Source organism: Apaloderma vittatum, unplaced genomic scaffold, assembly GCF_000703405.1.
Source record: "Apaloderma vittatum isolate BGI_N311 unplaced genomic scaffold, ASM70340v1 scaffold32121, whole genome shotgun sequence".
NCBI classification, from domain to species: domain Eukaryota; kingdom Metazoa; phylum Chordata; class Aves; order Trogoniformes; family Trogonidae; genus Apaloderma; species Apaloderma vittatum.
The window spans coordinates 1-18,780 of record NW_009699105.1 but is presented as its reverse complement, the minus strand read 5'-3'; the positions used below and the strand labels follow the sequence as shown (position 1 = coordinate 18,780).

At 45.9% G+C, this 18,780-nt stretch overlaps 1 protein-coding gene across 2 annotated transcripts in view; it reads left to right on the top strand.

The window, feature by feature from the left end:
- The window catches only part of AP1G1 (adaptor-related protein complex 1, gamma 1 subunit), a 32,187-nt gene extending 17,089 nt beyond the window's left edge, over nucleotides 1–15,098 (top strand). The window contains exons 12-23 of one of the 2 annotated variants that reach the window (XM_009878244.1): nucleotides 3,304–3,444; nucleotides 4,091–4,145; nucleotides 5,116–5,238; nucleotides 5,561–5,650; nucleotides 6,147–6,274; nucleotides 6,804–6,908; nucleotides 8,936–9,077; nucleotides 9,525–9,651; nucleotides 10,102–10,197; nucleotides 10,426–10,586; nucleotides 11,372–11,470; nucleotides 13,838–15,098. In XM_009878244.1, the coding sequence (XP_009876546.1) occupies nucleotides 3,304–3,444; nucleotides 4,091–4,145; nucleotides 5,116–5,238; nucleotides 5,561–5,650; nucleotides 6,147–6,274; nucleotides 6,804–6,908; nucleotides 8,936–9,077; nucleotides 9,525–9,651; nucleotides 10,102–10,197; nucleotides 10,426–10,586; nucleotides 11,372–11,470; nucleotides 13,838–13,939 (1,369 nt within the window). In that variant the 3' untranslated portion in view covers nucleotides 13,940–15,098. The remainder of the gene's footprint in view (nucleotides 1–3,303; nucleotides 3,445–4,090; nucleotides 4,146–5,115; nucleotides 5,239–5,560; nucleotides 5,651–6,146; nucleotides 6,275–6,803; nucleotides 6,909–8,935; nucleotides 9,078–9,524; nucleotides 9,652–10,101; nucleotides 10,198–10,425; nucleotides 10,587–11,371; nucleotides 11,471–13,837) is intronic. The other variant, XM_009878245.1, reaches the window with a different exon arrangement.
- The last annotated feature ends 3,682 nt before the right edge of the window (nucleotides 15,099–18,780 follow it).

The following is an 18,780-nucleotide window of genomic DNA, read 5'->3' as shown; positions in this document are numbered from 1 at the left end:
GAGTTTTCCAAAATGGAGCTTCAGTGGAGATCGGATTGTGTGCTCACAAGGTGGAAAGCCTCCATAAACTACGACCCTCATTAAAGCTACTCTGACGTGCTCCATATTGCTTTTCTTCCACAGACAGACGAGTAGTGCCATGTTGTCCTGAAGCCGGGTTAAGCCATACATCCTAGATTAAATTTGATTAGGCACTGGTGGAATTCAGACTTAACTTGGTGGTTGTTTGAATAATTTGCTTACAAACCACATCCCGGTACGAATTCTTGGTGCTCATTTGTCATTTAAAAATAGCAGTATGTTGCTGCTTCGCTGGCCATCAGAACAGCTTGCAACCGTACTTCTTACTGCAGGAAGACATTTTTCTGGTACTCGGTCTGAACTTCTTCCTCTGTTTCTTTTTACTTCAGTTATGTTACTCTTACTCATGATAGTAACTGTCTCCCGTTTCTGTCAGACACTTGGAGATACCCTTGAATTGTCTGATCTCGCTTTTGCCCAGCCTGCATGGAATGCTGCTCTTCAGAATGGAGTCTTTCAGTCTGTCAATTGCTTGCTCTTTCTTCCAGAACTCTTTTCCTCATCGTTGTTCTTTCTGTAACTGGTGGTGTGAGCTCAGTGCAGCACATACGACAGGTCAGTGATGGGGACAGTTGCATCCCTGTTGCATCTTGTGGAATCTGCTGCAGGCCAAAATTTCACGGAGCTGTCATCATGTCATGAATATACTTTCAAAATTGCTCAATCTTTTTTTTCACCCTGTTGAACTGATTAGATACGCCACAGTTACTCGTTCTAATAGGCATCTTCAAATTTATGCCCGTCTTTGAATCAGACCTAGATTTTTGACAGCGCTGCTTGGTCTAATATGTACAGAATAGGGAAGAAATTGAATCTGTCTCGCTTCCGAAACTGCTTTAGTTGTTATGTAATGGGTGTCCTGTAATTTTGCGGTTGCAATCTATGCCAAAACACAAATTTGTATTACGTATGCTGAGCAGGCCAGGCTGCTGTTGCTGTTTGGTGCCAGAGCCAGCGGGAGGCTGCGATGTAGATCAGGAAAGACCCATCAAGGTTTTGAATACAAGGCAACAGAAGAACTGTGTTAGTGCCTGCTAGGAAAACAGAGGTACGCTACAGACAACAGAGCTTCACGTTGGAGTGCTGTTGGAGGATGAAGCCTTTGAGTGATCCATCAGCAGAGCATGATGTTGCCGTGCTGACACTCATGCTGCTGACAATGCACTGTCTTCATTGAAGCAATTCATTGGCTGGATGTCAGAGGCCCCAGGGAGCCAGGTTCAGGGGACCTGAGGGGAAGGTGTGATACTTGGGTTTGGTCATCAGAAGCATGGCCTGCTCCCATCATCCTTTAACCCCTGCGGCGCGTCTTTGGTCTGTGTAGTATGATTTGGAATGCTTTTGCCATTCAGTTCAGTTCTTTTTGTCTATCTGTCTGCTTAATATGATCAAACTACATGATTAGAAACTTCAGGACAGAAGTGAGCAATGTAATATGATTGAAGGTAAGCAACCTGTGTTAAATGTCTGGTGTTAATATTGCAGGGTACCTCTGCGCACTTGCGGTATTGATATATCTGCTGTAGTGTGACTGGAAAGTTAAACAGAAACATGGAAAACTTGTAACTCGGTGTGGTTAGAGGAAAGGAGTTGGGAACTAGTCGGAGAGGTGAAAAGAGTTTTATGGTGTTATAGGTCTTCACCCAGCTGTAGATGTAGATGATAAAAGGTAATAATTTATTGATGTATTTCCACCATAATTCTGAACGCCTCTGTGTCTTCTAGGTCCCTGGGCATTGGTTGGGTAAAAAGCAAAATAACACAATTACAGTCACCATTCTCTAGAAACCCTTACTACAATCGTAACCAGGAGGTTGCTGAGAAGCAGTGCTGTCTAGATGTTTTCAGGTTCTTGAGAAGGAGCAGCTTGTGCCTAATACCGCTGGATTGGGTAATGTGCCTGGTCTAAGCGGCTGATATTTCGTGAACACTGGGAATGTACTGAGTGATCAGGAAGAAGTAGCTGTGCCCATGTAGTGGTAGGTAGCGAGCTTGACGCTGAAGCAAGACGATCAGCAGGACGGCTAATATTTTACTGCCTGTAAATACATGGAAGGATGGCAGCATAACTCAGCATTGTGACTTTAGTGAAAATTGCTGGAGCTAAACACATTGAAGTCTGATCTGTTTGGAGAATGTATATTACAAAATAGACCTTAGACCTTTTGAATGTAATCTGTTGCACAGTGAGCAGTAAAGAATCACTGTACACATGTCGTTCAGCAGCTATCCAGATGATTTCAAAAGATAATTTAAATGGAGGAGGATTTTTTTATGTCCTCTGAGGATCTTTTTTGTCTTCTGGTAGACTTATCACAGTGACAGGCAGAGAATAAAGTTCCTGACAGTATGAAGAGGACCCAGCCTGAAGGTTTGGCTTCTGGATCACACCAAATGCTCAATTTTCAAGAACAATCGTGGTTGTTTAATGAAGCTGTTTTAGTGCATTATAACATGAATAATTGCCAGTGATGTACAGGAATCAATCGTGTTTGAAGATAGTAGTCTTCGTTCAAAAAAAGTCAGAAGAATGGATGTGTTGTGCTTAGAATCAACTACAGATACTTCAAGTAGAAGGGCTAAGGACTAGCCTCTGACTTCTTGATGTGTACAACAGGGAATAGCAGAGAGCCAGCGCTCTGTCTAGTTGTGGGCTCATCTTGGGCCAGAGGGGAAGAGGTCTGAAAAGAACACAGAAATTGTGGGTTCTGGAAATCTAATGTGGTCTGTCTGACAAGATGCAGTAAAGCTTACGGCTTCATATTTTAAATCTCTGTTGTATTTGAATCTCTAATATATGGAGATCAAAACAGGTCTCTTCTGGATCCCTAAAGCTGGAGGAAGTGTGTAGTAGCATGGATTGCTTGTTGCAGTTGTGTGTCAAATGACCAGCGTGCAACTGCAAATACTTGGACGGTCAGACTGGAGCGCTGATGGGCTCTGGTTGCTGAAAGACATTTCTAACCCTTAGGACATCTGGATAGGTATTTTGACAACACTGCACAGCCTCACTCCCCCTTAGTTTTTTGTGAGGTGGGTATTTGTTATCCAACCACGACCGGGAAAATACTGGTATATTTAATGTGAAAGACTGTTCTCATAGGAGTAATAAATGTTGCTCTCAAGTTAAATGCATTTGAGTAGCTGGACCTGTTCATGGTGGGTTTTTTTTCTACTTCACTAGGTGAAGACTCTTTACTGGTTTTCTGTCTCTTGCCCTAGGCGTGCAATGGAGCTGAGTTTTGCTCTTGTTAATGGCAACAATGTCCGTGGAATGATGAAGGAGTTGCTGTATTTCTTAGATTCCTGTGAACCGGAGTTCAAGGCAGACTGTGCATCTGGAATATTTCTTGCAGCTGAAAAGTATGGGATCAATTTATTTGCTGTTAGTTTTTGTGTGCATCCTTGGAATTATGAGCATTTTGTAATTTGTTCCTCCCCCTCCTCGCCCCCCGTGAGAGAATCTGTGGTTCATCTCTTCTCCATTTGCTGACGTGCGTGCAGTTCGTCAGTTGTAACGCGCTCTGAGGAGCAGGACACACTGGTGTGTCCCGTGTGGGTAGTCCTCAGGTCACTAAAGCAGCCCAGTGTGTGGGACCGTGCTGCCCTTTGGAGCAGGTACTGTGCTGACGTCCTGGCCCTGCCTCACCTCCACACACAGATTCTCTCTGGTTTAGCTGTACAGGAGAGATATCTCGTTGCTGCTGAGCCGTCGTAATCAGCAGCCAGACTTCGAAGCACTGTCTGGGCAAGGTACGCTGCGCTACATTATACACATCTGTATATTCATTCAGCTTTCTAGTGACGGCAGCAATGCAGAAAAGAATGTGAAGTGTCTGGGGTTTGTGGTGGGTTTTGGCTTGTGTTTTGTTGGTGTGTGTCCCTGAGGAGACAGTGGGCCAGGAATAACTGAGTTGGGAGTGGTGGTGATGGATTTCTTGCTGGTGTTGAAGGCTAGCAATTAATTGCTCTAATTTGTTGGTTTGTGTTTTTTTTTAATTTTTGTCAGATATGCTCCTTCCAAACGTTGGCACATAGACACAATTATGAGAGTCTTAACAACGGTAAGCAAAATTGCCTCTCTTGTGTGTCACTACCTAAAAATACATTAAAAAGCCACTCTTTCACCCCCCTCCTCAACTGGACAAAGGAGAGAAAAGTTAAGGGCAGGAGATCGTTCGCCAATTACCATCACAGGCAAAACAGATTCAGCTTTGGGAAATGAGTTTAATTTATTATCAGTCAGATCAGAGTCAGCCATGGGTCCAACCTGGAGCTGTCTGGCATTGGCTCCATCAGACCGAGGGGAAGCTTCGAGCAGAAGCTTCTCACAGAAGCCACCCCTGTAGCCCCCCGGCTGCCAAAATCCAGCCACACGGCCCTGTGCAGCCGTCTTTGGCTAACTGCTTTCTCACTTAGTTGACCTAAGCAGGCTCACTTAATTTCCTTCTTTCTGTGTGCTCTGCTCTGCCAGAGGAGTGCCTGAACAGTGTTTCGAACAGTGTACGTCTTCCCTTCAGTGCCAAAGCAGGGTGGTTGCGTACTGTCCCGCATGCTTTCCTGGCCTTAAAGTCGGCTTTTCCCTCTGGGCTCTGTTTTCCTGCCCGCTGACCAAAGAGTGATGGGCAGGCAAGTTCTTGGGTCCTGTGCATAGAGCCTGGCTTTGAGCAAGCGGTTGAATGAGCTGTGTTCTGTCCCCGGGATGATTTAAAGCCTTCCATTTTACAGAGAACTTTTCTGTGTTGCTTTTTGTTCCTTCTGTAGCACAGGATTCTTACATCCACGCTCTGTCCTTTTGACAGTTTCAGGGTATCTGTCATACGGATTTCCCTGGACATAGTTGAGTTAGTTGGCAAAGCGTACTGTCCTGTCCTTGTACCTGTCAGCCTGCTCAAAATGTATCGTAAAATGCTCGGGGATGGGGAGATGATTCTTATTGCCACACACATCAGGCGGCTTTGCGAAGGATATCGGCAGAAGTTGGGTGTGACTCAGAAGTCGAATAGTGAAACCTCTCAACCATTATTCTTGCAGGCAGGAAGTTATGTTCGTGATGATGCTGTTCCCAATCTGATTCAGCTCATAACCAATAGTGTGGAGATGCATGCTTACACTGTGCAGAGACTCTACAAAGCCATCCTCGGTGATTACTCCCAGGTAGTACCAAACACAACCAGCTTCATTCTCCTTGTTGTATTGCAATAAGCACGTTTAGTAAGTGTCTCAAGGTAAGTCAACATCACACTGTCTAGCTCCAAGGGACGAACTGCAGAGGAGGCATGTCTTCTAGGAGTTTGTGTTCCTTTTTAATTCTCTTATGGAATTGTTGATTGAATCAGATGTTCCTGTTTCTTCTGCTGTGGAGAGCCAGCTTGGCTGGAAGGAGGGCTGAGCTTGCTTTGGGAAATGCTGACGGCCTAATTTGTCATGCAGGCATTCATTTGTCTCTGAGACATCTTAATTTTTCTTCTTCTAACAGCAGCCCCTGGTACAAGTGGCCTCTTGGTGCATAGGAGAGTACGGAGATCTTCTGGTGTCTGGTCAGTGTGAAGAGGAGGAACCCATACAGGTATAGCTTGGCAAAGAGCAACAGCTGTGTGCCTGGCTGAGGCTGGAGCTTCTTGGTGCTGGCTGTGTGAGGGGAGCGCTTGCAGCACTTGGCACTGGTGTCGGTGGTGGCGCTGGACCCTGGGTAGGAATCTGCCTCCCACACAACAGGCACGGGTTGCATGAACGCTCACGGTGAGGAGCACAGCTGCCGCTGGCAGAGCGGTGTGGGTGCTGACTCAGCTTGCAGGGTATCTGCTAGAGTCTTAGCTGTATGTTTTGATGTTAAACCTGCTCTTCAGTGTGCAGAGCAGAAACTGTCTTTTAATATCAATATCATAGGATCTCCACCTAGATGCAGCTGTCTCACACGCCCTGAACGTAATGCTTCAGGCTCACAAAGTTGTGAGAAGATACCACTCAGCTGTTAAGGAAGAGAGAGATTTTTACAGTATGCCCTGAAAGCCTTGCTGCAAAGCTTCTCTCTGTCACCATCTAACCTTTCTGTACCTTTTCAGGTAACAGAGGACGAAGTTCTTGATATTTTAGAAAGTGTCCTGATATCTAATATGTCTGCATCTGTTACACGAGGCTATGCTCTCACTGCCATCATGAAGCTTTCCACAAGGTTCACCTGCACTGTCAAGTGAGTTCTCATTGATGTCGTACTGCACAGAGCTCTGTTGCAAATATGCTGGCTTCAGTTGTCTTTGGGAGAAGTATTCCTTGGACACGTTCTCCTACCGTGGTTTGCAAGAGTCACCTTGTTATCTGTTGGCTTTTGCAGTCCTTCTTTGCTTGCAGGGTGGAAGACTTCCACTGATTTGTACCGTTTTCTCTGTGAACGTCCTCTCCTCCATAGGAACTTAGTCCATGTTGCTGTTTCTTGAAAACTCCTTCATGGCTTCTGAGTGTGGGTAGTTGAGCTTTCTTATGGTATACCTTGTGGTGTTACATTAACAACCTGCTGGTGCTGTTAGGAAGGGACAGTTCAAATGTGGATGTTGCTTAGATACTTTGGGAGAACAGCAGTGGCTGCATGTTAAATGAGTTGCACAGGACAGCTGTGGAGCAGAAGCCAGAGAGGGTCTTCTGGGTGACATGTGCTAATCTCTTGCTTATTGCTGCTAATTCCATGGTGTGTGTTTTTTTGTTTCCTCCCTGGCCCCACACAGTCGCATTAAGAAGGTAGTTTCCATTTACGGCAGCAGCATCGACGTGGAGCTGCAGCAGAGGGCAGTGGAATATAATGCACTTTTCAAGAAATATGATCACATGAGGTACGTGTGGATGGGTTTTGGTGTTTGAAAAGGATTGTTACAATCTGCTCTGATCTCCTGTGTGCCACACTTTGTGCTTTGAGAACTTTGTCTGGTGATTTTGGTAGGGTTAGAGAGGAACCAGAATCCCTCCTCCACCTGTAGGTGAAGTGTTTAAAGAACTCGGTGTGTCCTGTGAGATTTGTTCTGTAATCGGAGACGTTCTCTGCGAAAACATTTGCCCTCCTTTGAGCTTGAACTTGACTCATTTTTACTTCTAGATGTTAAATTTTAGATTTGCTAGCTCAGCAAGTGTCTGTAGGTAGTTTTTATCAGGCTAGCATTAGCACAGTCATTAGATTCAAACTGATTTTAAAACGTCTTTGGAATAAACATGCAGAGATCCACTGACCTTTCCTCCTGACTTGTGCTGTGAACTTCATGTAATTCTTCTGTCTATTAATAATTTTCAGTGTTTCAGAACACCTGTTTAATTTACTTTATCTTCTTGTAATATCTGTTTAAAATGTCAGATTCTGCAGGCAAAGGCATACTCTTTCACTCCACCACTTAGCATCCCTGTTTTACAATTCATGACCACGTTAACCTCCTTACGCCTTATCATTGAGAGGTCCCCATTTGTCATGGTTTTGCTCAAGTGATTGTTTCTTTATGTGAAAGTTAAAACTCTGCTTTGTTGGAATAACTAAAGCTATGATTCTCTGCAGAATAGTCATTAATCTGCTATTTACAATGGTTGACAATGCACAGAAACACCACAGATTCTATTCAGTGAGGATCATAAGATTGAAGGAGCTCTTCTGGGGGTTAACTTCATCTGCCCTTGAAAACTTTTCCTAAGATTCAGTTGGATGGAGAAGCATCCATTTTAGAGTGTAGGTGAGAGGACAGAGTGAAAATGTATTTGCAGGGGCCTCCAAACCTTGTTTCAAAGGCTTTTCACACTCACTTTTTTCCATAGGTACCCCCTCTTCACTGTATGTGGGAGACAATCCTTATGAATTCCTCTTTTCTCTCTTGCCGTGGGATCCACGCAGCAACTCAAGTTGTTCTTGGAAAAGTCATGTTGATGGGCTAGGGCATGTGAACTGCCTAGGGCTCCATGCAAAGCCTTATCAAAATGCCGAGAAAAACCTAGCACGAGGCTTTGGTCTGAGGTGATCGTTGCTGAGAGCCGTTGCCTGGCCATCAGCTGGCTTCTGGTCAGATCACAGTGTTTGCTGTTCGTAGTTCCGGGAAGTGTTTCACTTCAGCAAAACGTCTGTGAATTTCACTCAGTTTTACAAGAGAGGATCTGTAATATTTTTTCCCCCAGTATATTCTGGTGTTCATTACAGTGTGAACATCAATACTCAGTATTTTATGCTAATTAAGATTTTGTTTACGGTCAAACGTGAGGCTCATTGTTGGGTTTATTGGCACTGGAAGGCTTGACAGTGTGTAGACAGTGTGGCTTACCCCAGCTACATGCAGTGTTTTGTGACCTGATCTGCAAGGGTAATAGCCTTTCTTGTATAGCAGACTAGTTCTCCCTGTACAGGTTTTCCTAGTTTTTCCTGGTTTACTATCAGGATCCCATGCCTCTTCTTCAGTCTCTGTATCATTTCAGGAGGGTACTCAAGGGCTGTACTTAGTCTCTTTGGAAACTTCATTTGGCTAATCACCATGAAAGCATGATGATTTCCTTTTCCAGCTGTGCCGTGTCTGTAGCTGATCCACCATTTGTTCACTGCTTAGTTTTTGTATTGGGCTTGTTATCCTAGCCATACAGTAGAAACTGTGACAAGTACTAGGGAAAAACAGGAGGTGGGGAGCTTGTTTGCCTCTCAGCTGATGTATCTGCACTGACACGGAATGCCAGGGATTGCTTCTGGCCACCTCAGGCTCTCCTGTAGTTGTACAGTTCCCCTGCGTGGGAACTAAAAGGAAGAGGCAGGTTGCCCTGTGTTTATCATCTCCACAGTTTCTGAATATTTGTATTGGGATCCAGGAAGATGGCACAGTGTAACTATGTTAGCTTCTTTCAGGCCAGCTCTGCTTGAGAGAATGCCAGTAATGGAGAAAGTCACCACAAATGGCCCTTCTGAGATTCTACAGACCAATGGAGAGACAGAACCAGCGGTACTGGAAACCAAACCTCCGCCCTCTGGATTGCAGCCTGCAAGCCAGGTAATGGATAAGTTTCAACTGCCTGTCACACCGCATCACCAGCCGCTGCCAGCAGTAAGCCGAGGCCATCTCCCCCCACCCCTCTCTGCCTCTGTGCTAGTTCTGGCCTGGTGACGCTTGCATCATCTCTCTGCACTGGTGACTCTAGTGTCTGGAGCAGGTGTAGGGCAGACGTCGTGCTGGGGAATGCAGGAGCAGGGTGGAGTAAAGCCATATATCCCCCAGTCTGTCTTAGTGTACACAAACTTCATCCTTCTCCATCTCTGTGGTCCGAAGAGCATGAGAACTAGATCTCTCATGGGGCGTGAGACCACAGCCAAACTAGGAACTGCTCTGACTGACCAGCAGCTCTGGTCTTCGGTCTGAGAGCAAGTAGAATCCATTACATTTGCAAAGGAAAGTACCAGGAAGTTGAATATGTAACTGTTACATCCACTCTCTCATTAGGCAAATGATTTGTTGGACTTGTTGGGGGGAAGTGATATAACCCCTGTAATCCCCACTGCACCTACAAACAAGCCGGCCTCTGCTGGTGGGGAGCTCCTCGACCTCCTGGGAGACCTCAACATAACAGGTGAGCAGGCTTCATATCTTGTCTACGTTCTCAGTCCTGGGGTGGAGCGACAGCTGGCTAGTGCTTTCCTTTCTATCAAGTCCCAGTCTTCACACTTAGTCTTACCACGATCCGTGTTAGCATGTAGGTGGGAATCAGGGAATGAAGTCACAAATTGACTCTGCACGATTAGCTGGTGAGATTTGAGCATTTTTGTGCTCCAGCCTGGGAATCCTGTCGGAGCCTTCCCAGAGAGGATTGTGAGACGTGAGGCATTAATTCCATTTGAATGCCTGCTAGCTCCAGAGGAGCCAGTCCTTCTTAGTGAAAGTAGAGAAGGGGAGAGAGACACAGATGATGTGTAGAGCTTCATATAAAGGAATATGACATCTCCAAATTGGTGTTTGGAGAAATGGTGAATGCTCTTCATTTCATGACAGCTCAATAATAATCCTTCAACATTTCTTATAGGTTCTCCAGTATCTGCCCCTGCACCCCAGATAGCACAGCCTCCGTTCCTGCTTGATGGACTTTCATCACAGCCTCTCTTCAATGATATTGCTGCAGGTTAGGGATGTCTAAATCGTTAGCCTAAGGTGCCACAGCACACAGCTAGAAGAAAAAATGGGTAGTTAAAAAGGAGGGGCTTGGAAGTAAAGTGTGGCACAGACGCTGGAGCAGGGGGTGTATTTAATCTTCAGAAGAGTTCATGTCTGGGGTGAAGTAAATGGCATTCTGTGATGTTAAGAATGATCTCCAGATTCTGCAGGTCTGCTGCTTTTTTGTTTTCTACAGGAATCCCCTCAATTACTGCATACAACAAGAATGGGCTAAAGATTGACTTCACATTTGAGAGGTCAAACACCAACCCCAGCGTCACTGTAATCACGATACAGGCCTCCAACAGCACAGAGCTGGAGATGACAGATTTTGTTTTCCAAGCTGCAGTACCAAAGGTAGAGCCGGGTGGGGCAGTGGCAGTGGTGGGCTGAGGGCCAGCTGCAAATACTTCTGCGTGTAGGCAGACACTTGCCGCCTAGTCAACAAGGGTCAGAGCTGTTAAATAGTGTCTTAGTGCTTGGTTTGGTCATCTGTGAAAGTAAATGTTAGTAAATGACACCAGTTTCTATGAGATTGGACTACTTCTGCTTGGACAAAATCAGGTTTAAAAATTATCACTTCCTTGGAAAGTTGGTAAACAGCATGCAAAGAAGTGTTGGGTAGAAAAAGAAAGTGAAGTCATTACTCTCCCTTTATTCTTAGTTTCCAAGAAATATACCATGCTCTTTGCAGCTATGAATTCATGAAAAAATAATCTTTTGAAGCTATTGGCTACTTAGAAAAGTGTAAATGAGTCCTCACATGGTGATTAGTGACAATCCTCCTTTAAGCAGTGAATTGTCTCCCCTTGCACTTAGCTGCAGCAGAAAATACGGGACACAGATAATACCTAGTTTATAGTAGAGCAAAATATTTAAACAGAGTGTGGCTGAAATGTTCTTCAAGTTTGGGAAGTCACTTCTGGGAGATGCACTTTTGGATGGGTTTTGTACCCGCCATAGGAAGGGACTGGGGACAGAGTGGGCCTCCTGAAGTTACAGGTGTGCTGAGCAGTCTCGACTATTCCTCTGTGTGTGAACTGAACTCTTCAATTTTCCTTGCTTTCTTGCAGTGCAGACAAATCACTTTATGTTCTTATTTGATCAAGCATCAAATTGTTTTCTCTTTGGTGTTTCTTCAGACATTCCAGCTGCAGCTCCTGTCTCCCAGCAGCAGCGTCATCCCTGCATTTAACTCGGGGACCATCACACAGGTCATTAAAGTCCTGAATCCACAAAAGGTGAGTGACTCCAAGAACAGTTATTGAAGATATTTTGTATTTAGTGGCGGTTGGGGGCTCATCGCTGATGAGAGACAGTGGGGTAGTGAAGGATGTGTTTTTAATGATAGTCAGTTTGATTAGGGCTAGGGAAAAGTTACGAAACAGGCAGGAGGACCTGGGCACAGGTTTGGCCTTCTGTTTGGTTATACTGCTAAAACCAACTCACAGCTTTGCTGTTTTCTTGAATGTCTTCTGCATCGGAATGGTTGTTAAACAAGCTTTTAGGTGGAGCTCAGCCTGATGTTTGTACATGTTGTGAAAGTGATGTTCGAAAGTGATGTTCGATGAGTGTCGTTGTAAGCAGTTGATGGAAAGAATGTTTAGGTGTGGTTTAATCATAAATCCATTTGGTTTACAGCCTTCAGAGACAGGCTTCAAGACTGGGATACAACAGAATTGAGGGGAGGAAGGGTCGTGGCCCACATGTCCTCTTTAAGAGACTTTCCACGTATTCGGATGACATTAGAAAGAAAAATAAAATTGAGATCATGTATTTGTTCCTTTGTGGGACACACTTAAGATCTTAAACGTCTTTAAGAACTGAAAGCATCTTAAGTTTTTCATAGGTTGACACTTGTGTACTGCTCTGGATGTTAAGTGTTGCTGCTAGACTGATGTGCAAATCAGAAAAATTTTCAAACCCAGCCCAAGATTTCACTGAAGTGGCTGCATCCTAGTGCCTAGCATCATGTATTTGTTCCTTTGTGGGACACACTTAAGATCTTAAACGTCTTTAAGAACTGAAAGCATCTTAAGTTTTTCATAGGTTGACACTTGTGTACTGCTCTGGATGTTAAGTGTTGCTGCTAGACTGATGTGCAAATCAGAAAAATTTTCAAACCCAGCCCAAGATTTCACTGAAGTGGCTGCATCCTAGTGCCTAGCCTGCGGTTTCCCTGGATCTCCCCTTATCTCCAAGTAGTGTGCTCCCCTCCTGCCTGTATTACGGCACGAGACTAGTTTGTCTTATATACTTCTGATATGAGTTTCTCTGCGGTGCTGTAGAGCGCCTTTCAAGGATCGCCTTGAAAGTTTTCTGAACTTGTGAGGGCTCAGGAGTTTTCCTCTAAGATTCCAGAAGTTGCAATAAATCACCTCAGATGGGACCCACAAGGTTAAAGGCACCTAGATAGCGAGGTGCTTTCTTTTTGGAACACCAGAAATCCTGTGAATGCCTCAGAACACGGAGGTGAAAAATACAGTATTTTACTACTCTTTTCTAACTCTCCCACCTCAGGCGTTTGTGCATTCCTTACTGTCCCTAGATTGCTCCTGCCTGAAGGCACAGCCCTACAGAGCCCTGCCGGGAGGTACTGTAGTTCCCCGGGCGCTCCCAGGGAGGCAGGCTTGGAACAGCCTCGCTCCTTAGGGGTTAGCTGTCCTGTCAGTGCTGTAAAAAAGTGTGTTGCCCTGGGCATGGACTGTCATTATGCTGGAAGCCCGTGGCCAGTTTCCCAGAACAGCACAAAATGTAACAAAACCTGACGCTGGTTATATCGATCCGTTAGTGCTAAAGCATGGCGTCTTTATCCTGAGGCTGGGGTGAGCAGACATTGTCCTCCTTTCCTCTTTGCTGTCCCTTTTGCATATCTGAGGAAAGGAGCCAGAAATAGCCAACTTCTTGCTTTTCCTATTAGAGTTTTTAGGAAATACATTTTGCTGAGAGCGAGGAGAATAGGGAATCTAGGCTGGAGCGTGCTGTGCTCCAGCTGTTGTCAAGGGCCACCTGCTATCTGGATGGCCGCGTAATACAACCTCTGAGCTATTCCATCATTTACTCACGCAGGAGGAAACATTCTTAGAGACTCTGTTTCCAGTCTCTCGCAGTGCTACTGAGCTGTGCCACAGTCAGAGTTTCCAGACTGCTGCCTAGGGCGAACGGCCGGTGTGGGAAGTGACGCCTCTCCCTGCGAGCTCCGGTGTAGAGCACCAGAGTCTGGAACTGGCTCCTGCTTTCTTCCGTCGTTAGCTGGGATTTTAAGGTGGTGATTTTTGTATTTAAGGACTTTGGTGCTTGTGAGAGCAGGGCCAGTACAGAGAGAGATGTGGGTAGAGGCTGTGCTATGGTTTTTCTGAGAGCTGGTACCTGAGCTGAGAACTGCAGTGACCAGTCGATGTCCTGCCAGACTCAGCATTCATCTGCACTCCTAGCTTGTCCTGCACATACCGCTGGCAAACTGTCACGTCCAGGAAAGGTCTGTGGTTTGTATTTACGAGGTAGGGGAGGGGAGCTGGACATGGGGGGATTTGCTGACCTTTAACGAACACCTGAATTTGTTTTGTGTGTGTTTGTTTGTTTCCCCTCCCCCCATTTTTCTCTTGTAGCAACAACTACGTATGCGGATCAAGTTGACGTATAATCACAAGGGCTCAGCAATGCAGGACCTAGCAGAAGTCAACAACTTCCCCCCTCAGTCTTGGCAGTGAGGCTCTGGCACCATTCTTATTCTCACCCCACCCAATCAAAAGAACTCTGGGAAGAAGGTTGTGATCCTTGGCAATCCCCCAAACTGCACCATGGGCACGGGGAACAGATGAGACCTGCTGATGAGGAGGAATTTTCCTGAAGTGATTGCTGACTTTGAAGCATATCTGTTAAGACTAATCTCCTCTTCTCCGCTGATGAGGCTGGCGGCTTGTGGAGGCTACTGTGCCCTCCCTCACACATGCATTCACAGCCAGAAGCAACATTCCCTTCTCCCCTTCCCTTCCTCCCCTCCTCATTCCTGGGCCCCCCTCCCCCCCGCAAAGAAACACAGCCTGATTGGAAGAGAAGTCTGGAATTTCTAGCAGGGAAACTTTCTTCTCTCTGCAGCAGTTGAACAGCTGCCCCTTCTTTCAGCTGTCTTTTTACCTTGGGATGGGCGAGGTGTGTTGTCATTCATCACTAGCTGGATTCTTTCAGGCACTTTCATCTGGGGCTCAGACGGGTCTTGGGGAACGTCAGGCTGCCCTGCCTCTCTCTTCTTGTATCCCCTTTGTCTGGAGGAGCTGGGGCTTCTTATTGCCTGTTCAGTGCATTATTGAACACACCCGCCTCTTGGTTACGTGGTACATACTGAGAGCAAGTTAGGCCGTGGGAGTTCATCTGCAAACGTGGGACAGTGCGGGAAAAGAGGTGCTGGTGAGAGCTGAAAAAATCGCTTTGGTGCTCTACTTGGCAATGAAGACCTTACACTTGAATTTTCTTTCCATCAGTAGCTACAGCCATGCAGATTTGCAGACAGTCTTCTGTAGTTTCCCCAGAAAGTGCGGTGATGGATGAGAGATGTAGAGATCCAAGGAGCAGCTGGTTTTCTACCACAGACGGTTTCAAAGCCTTTTAACCCATTAGTTGGGGTTTATGGGTAGAAAAGACATTGAATTTGGTAGGTCGGTCTTTCAGTGAGGGCACTTTTCCTGCTGGGAGACTCATCAGACTGTGCTGCAAAGTTGCTCTTTCCAGTTATTCCAGACCTTCTCCCCAATTTAATTTCCAGAGCCTGTTGTAGACCCCCTGGATTCCATCTGAGTTACTTCTGACTGGGATATTTGTGTTGTATCTGTAATATTGGCACTGAAATAAAGACCATGCGGTTTAAAGAGACCTTTTCCCATTTTGTTACTTAACTGATCTTTGTAGTTTGCTCCTTGCTCCTCTTTCAGAGAGATGTGCTAGTTCAGGTTCAGGCTGAAAGTAACAGAACTGTTTTCTGAATGGAAGCCAGTTGTTTGAGTGTTTGGATCCCTGAGACCCAGCACGCTGCTAAGCTTACAGAAAGCTGCGTTCAGTTGTACTTCCTGGTGTGAGCTGATGTCAAGGTAGTACAGTTCAGTGAATCCTCATGGGCGTGATGTACAGGACGTAAAGCGCGGTGTGACAAAGTGTGGTTAGCACGCTTCAGGGAGGAAGAGGATACATCTTGGCATCATCCATGAACCTGCTGGTAAGCTGAAGGTACTCCAGCTTCCAACACAGTGCTTTTTCAAAAGAAATGGGTGGCACATCTGCTTTATTTCTGTTCTAGGACTTTCCCAGTAGTGATCGTTCGGTGCTCTGATGGCAAGCTTAGATACAGCATTCTGCATCTGTGAAAGTGCTAGCACTAGGTTCTAGTCCTTGCCAAAAGCATTCCTTGAAGAGTGGTGCACAGTGTACCTGGGGAAGATTTGAATGCCTGTTCTGCTCTTGAATTAGGAACAGGAGGCCACAAAAGATTGTTCACTCTGCTTTGGTTTTAACTGCATTAAATAAGATAGTGTAAGACTGCCTGTCACTGACTTAAGTGCTGGCCTGTGTAGTGGAGTAAGTTTGTCTTCTCTTGGAGGGCATTTTTGCTGCCTTGCTGATTAAACAGGTTTGGGCCTTTGGATTAGTAAAGAGCTTTATTCTACTGGAACTGGCATCAGCATGGGGTTAGAAAATCTGAAAGAATGATGTATGATTTCCTTAAAAGTAATTCTGGATTATGGCAGGGTTATGGCTGGTCTATCAGTGATGAGACAGGTACTGTGCTTCAGTGAGAGGCGCCCTGAAGTCGGCAGTCTTGGAGAAAATGGCTGAATTGCAGGTGCTGGGCATTTATCTTTGCTTTCACCGCTGTTGTGACTCTTCACCACCTCACTAGCTCAAGCCCTGTGGTGTTGAAGACTGAGCACATTAAGTCCAGAGTCTGTTGAGCTCTGAAGGAGACGGAAAGTCTTTGCCTTAGTTCCTGAGCTCCCCATAAGCTCTCTCATTCTCCTCAGAGTTGTGCATGGTCACTTCTACTGAAAGGTGCCACACCTCAATCTCTGTTTTTGCTGAGGAGCGCTGCTGTGGTGCACGGTATCAGGGCAGAGAGGCAAACGGCCTCTCCCCGGCCAGCTTGTTTCAGCACAGATGGGAGCAGCTCTTGTCTTCTGTCCCCTAGAGCAGCTGGGCTCTGTTGTTGGTCTCTGTCTGGGAAGCTTGCAGGGTAAATTCCTGCTCTGTTCCTGGCTGCTTTAGCCATGCTTGCACGGTGTTTGTGTTTTGGGAAATAGGTGCTTTGCCATGTATTTCTGCGTGGAACCGGAGGAGGCGGTGCACGGACCTGAAATGCATTTTGCTTGAAGCCACCTCATGACTATGAAACGTGCTTTCGTAGCAGCCAAACATTCCTGTTGCCCTTGGAGCTCTCCCTCTGCCCTGCTGGGGGATGGAGCGCTAACGTGATGCCAGAGGGAAGGCCGGGTTCCACAGCTCCTGTATCTGCAGGGTACCGTTGCTTGCTCCGTGACCCCTGAGTTCATCCCTTAAGCTCTGCGCTGCGGCTTTGTTTGCTCGCTGGAGCACGTCCACACCCGAGGCACCCTGAGCATAGGGCGAGTCTCTGACACCGGTTGAGTGCAACAATTCTTACGCGTCTGGTCGATATTTTCCTTCGGCGTGAGGGGATTTAGGGAGCAACATACAGAGTTCGTGACTAATCTTATTAATATCAGCTAATCATACTAATATCTGCTTTGGAGCGGGGAGAGATTGAATGTCTGGTTTTTCAAGTGAATGTATTTTGAGTCAAAAAATAACAGAATAGTGGCTGTAATGGGCCTAAAGAGAGCGGAGACATGGGAACGCCGAAGATTCTACTTTGTCCAGGTTTTGATGGGACAAAATATGGCCTTGAACAAACTTTTGAAGCAATAGCAGTGAGGGGACTGCCACCTATACAGTACCTTGGGTATATAACTTGGAAGATGCTGAAACAGCTGGGAAAGGTGACTTCATGCCTTTCCCAAGGCTGGTACTAGCTGCAAGATGGAGCAGCAAAGATTTTTTTTTTTTTAATGATTTTTTTGATCAGCTGGTGCGCTTTCTGTGTGTTCATTTTCTACTTGGGGGCTGAGGGAAGGAGCTACTGGATTGCTCCCCCCTGAACTTTCACTCTATTCCTATATATTCCTTTTTCTTTCCTGCTGTTGTAGTTTACATTTTACATAGAGCCCCATACAACCCTTTGATGGTACAGTAGGGAAAAAAGAATTTAAAAATATCCCAACCCACTCAGAATACCCAAACAGAAAACCCCCAAACTCAAAACAAAACCCCAACAAACCCAACCAAATCTAAAATAAAACCACGCCATTTGAGCAGGGAGCCTGGTGGCATTCTAACTTCTGCAGACCTATTTTTGAGATGTGAAAAATTTAAACATAAATGCTGAGTCTTAGGTGAGTGAGGAGCATAACGGATGTAAACATTTACATGGGATGCATTAGACTTCTGCTGTGTGTATTGTCTTTTGGTTGAAACAAATTATGAAGTGACTAATAAAATGAGTCAATATTCAATGATTTAAAACTGTGCCTTGTTGCTTTTTGCAAATAGGGTGGGACAGGCCTTACTGATTCTTAACCTCTGGCCACAACAAGGTCAGATGATGTGAAGTAATCCATAAGGGTGGAGTGTGAAAAATTTCACTGCAAATCTTGGAGAGCAAAATGAGCGGGCAGCTTCGGAACACTTAAAACAGTTCATGTGAAGTGTCGCCCTGAAAGAGAGCTGGTTGCTGGGCTTCTGGCAGCGATGCTTGTCCAGGTGCTAGAAAGGGGCGAGGAGGTTGGGGCACCAGGAGGTTTTTTTCCCGGGTGTTTGCAGCCTGCCCTTGGAGCTGGTGACTGAACAGCCCCCTCTCATTTTCCGCGTGCTGCTGGGACAAGGCACGGTGTGAGCTCCATGTCCATTACAGCAGTGCGCGTGCCTGCTGTAAGCTTCTGGGTTGCATTTTTTGGTCACAGTAACGTTTTATTAGACAACTTTTCGTGTGTTTTCTAACACGTAATTGCAATTCTCTGCAAAGTACATTCTCCTGTCTTGCCGTGTGTCCTTCCTTTATGGAAATTCTCTTGAGGCAAAGCAGTTACAGAACTGCAAAGCTCCAGCCAAAACCACTTTGTCATTGTGTCTTTCCATAGAGGAAACTCAATGGAAATTTGAAGTCTGCTCAGCTTGCGGGTAGAGTCTGGAAGCGTTAAGAACTAAGTGGCCTTTACTGTGCTTGCCTAACGACAGGAATTAATACAAAGCACTGGGAGTGCTTTTAACCTTGCTCAGAAGACGGGTTGTTCTTTGTTTTTAAATAGGAGAGTCCTCCAGCCGGGGGCAGTTCAGACATTCTGGATCTGTTGCCCTGGTTCTGGAGCACGATGGAACCTGGCACGCTGTGCCTGCTGCCCCTGGGCAGCGTGCTCAGCCGGACCAGGGAGGAGGCAGAAGATGCTTGAAGGAAACAGGTAACAGGATCACAGAACGCTGGGGGTTGGAAGGG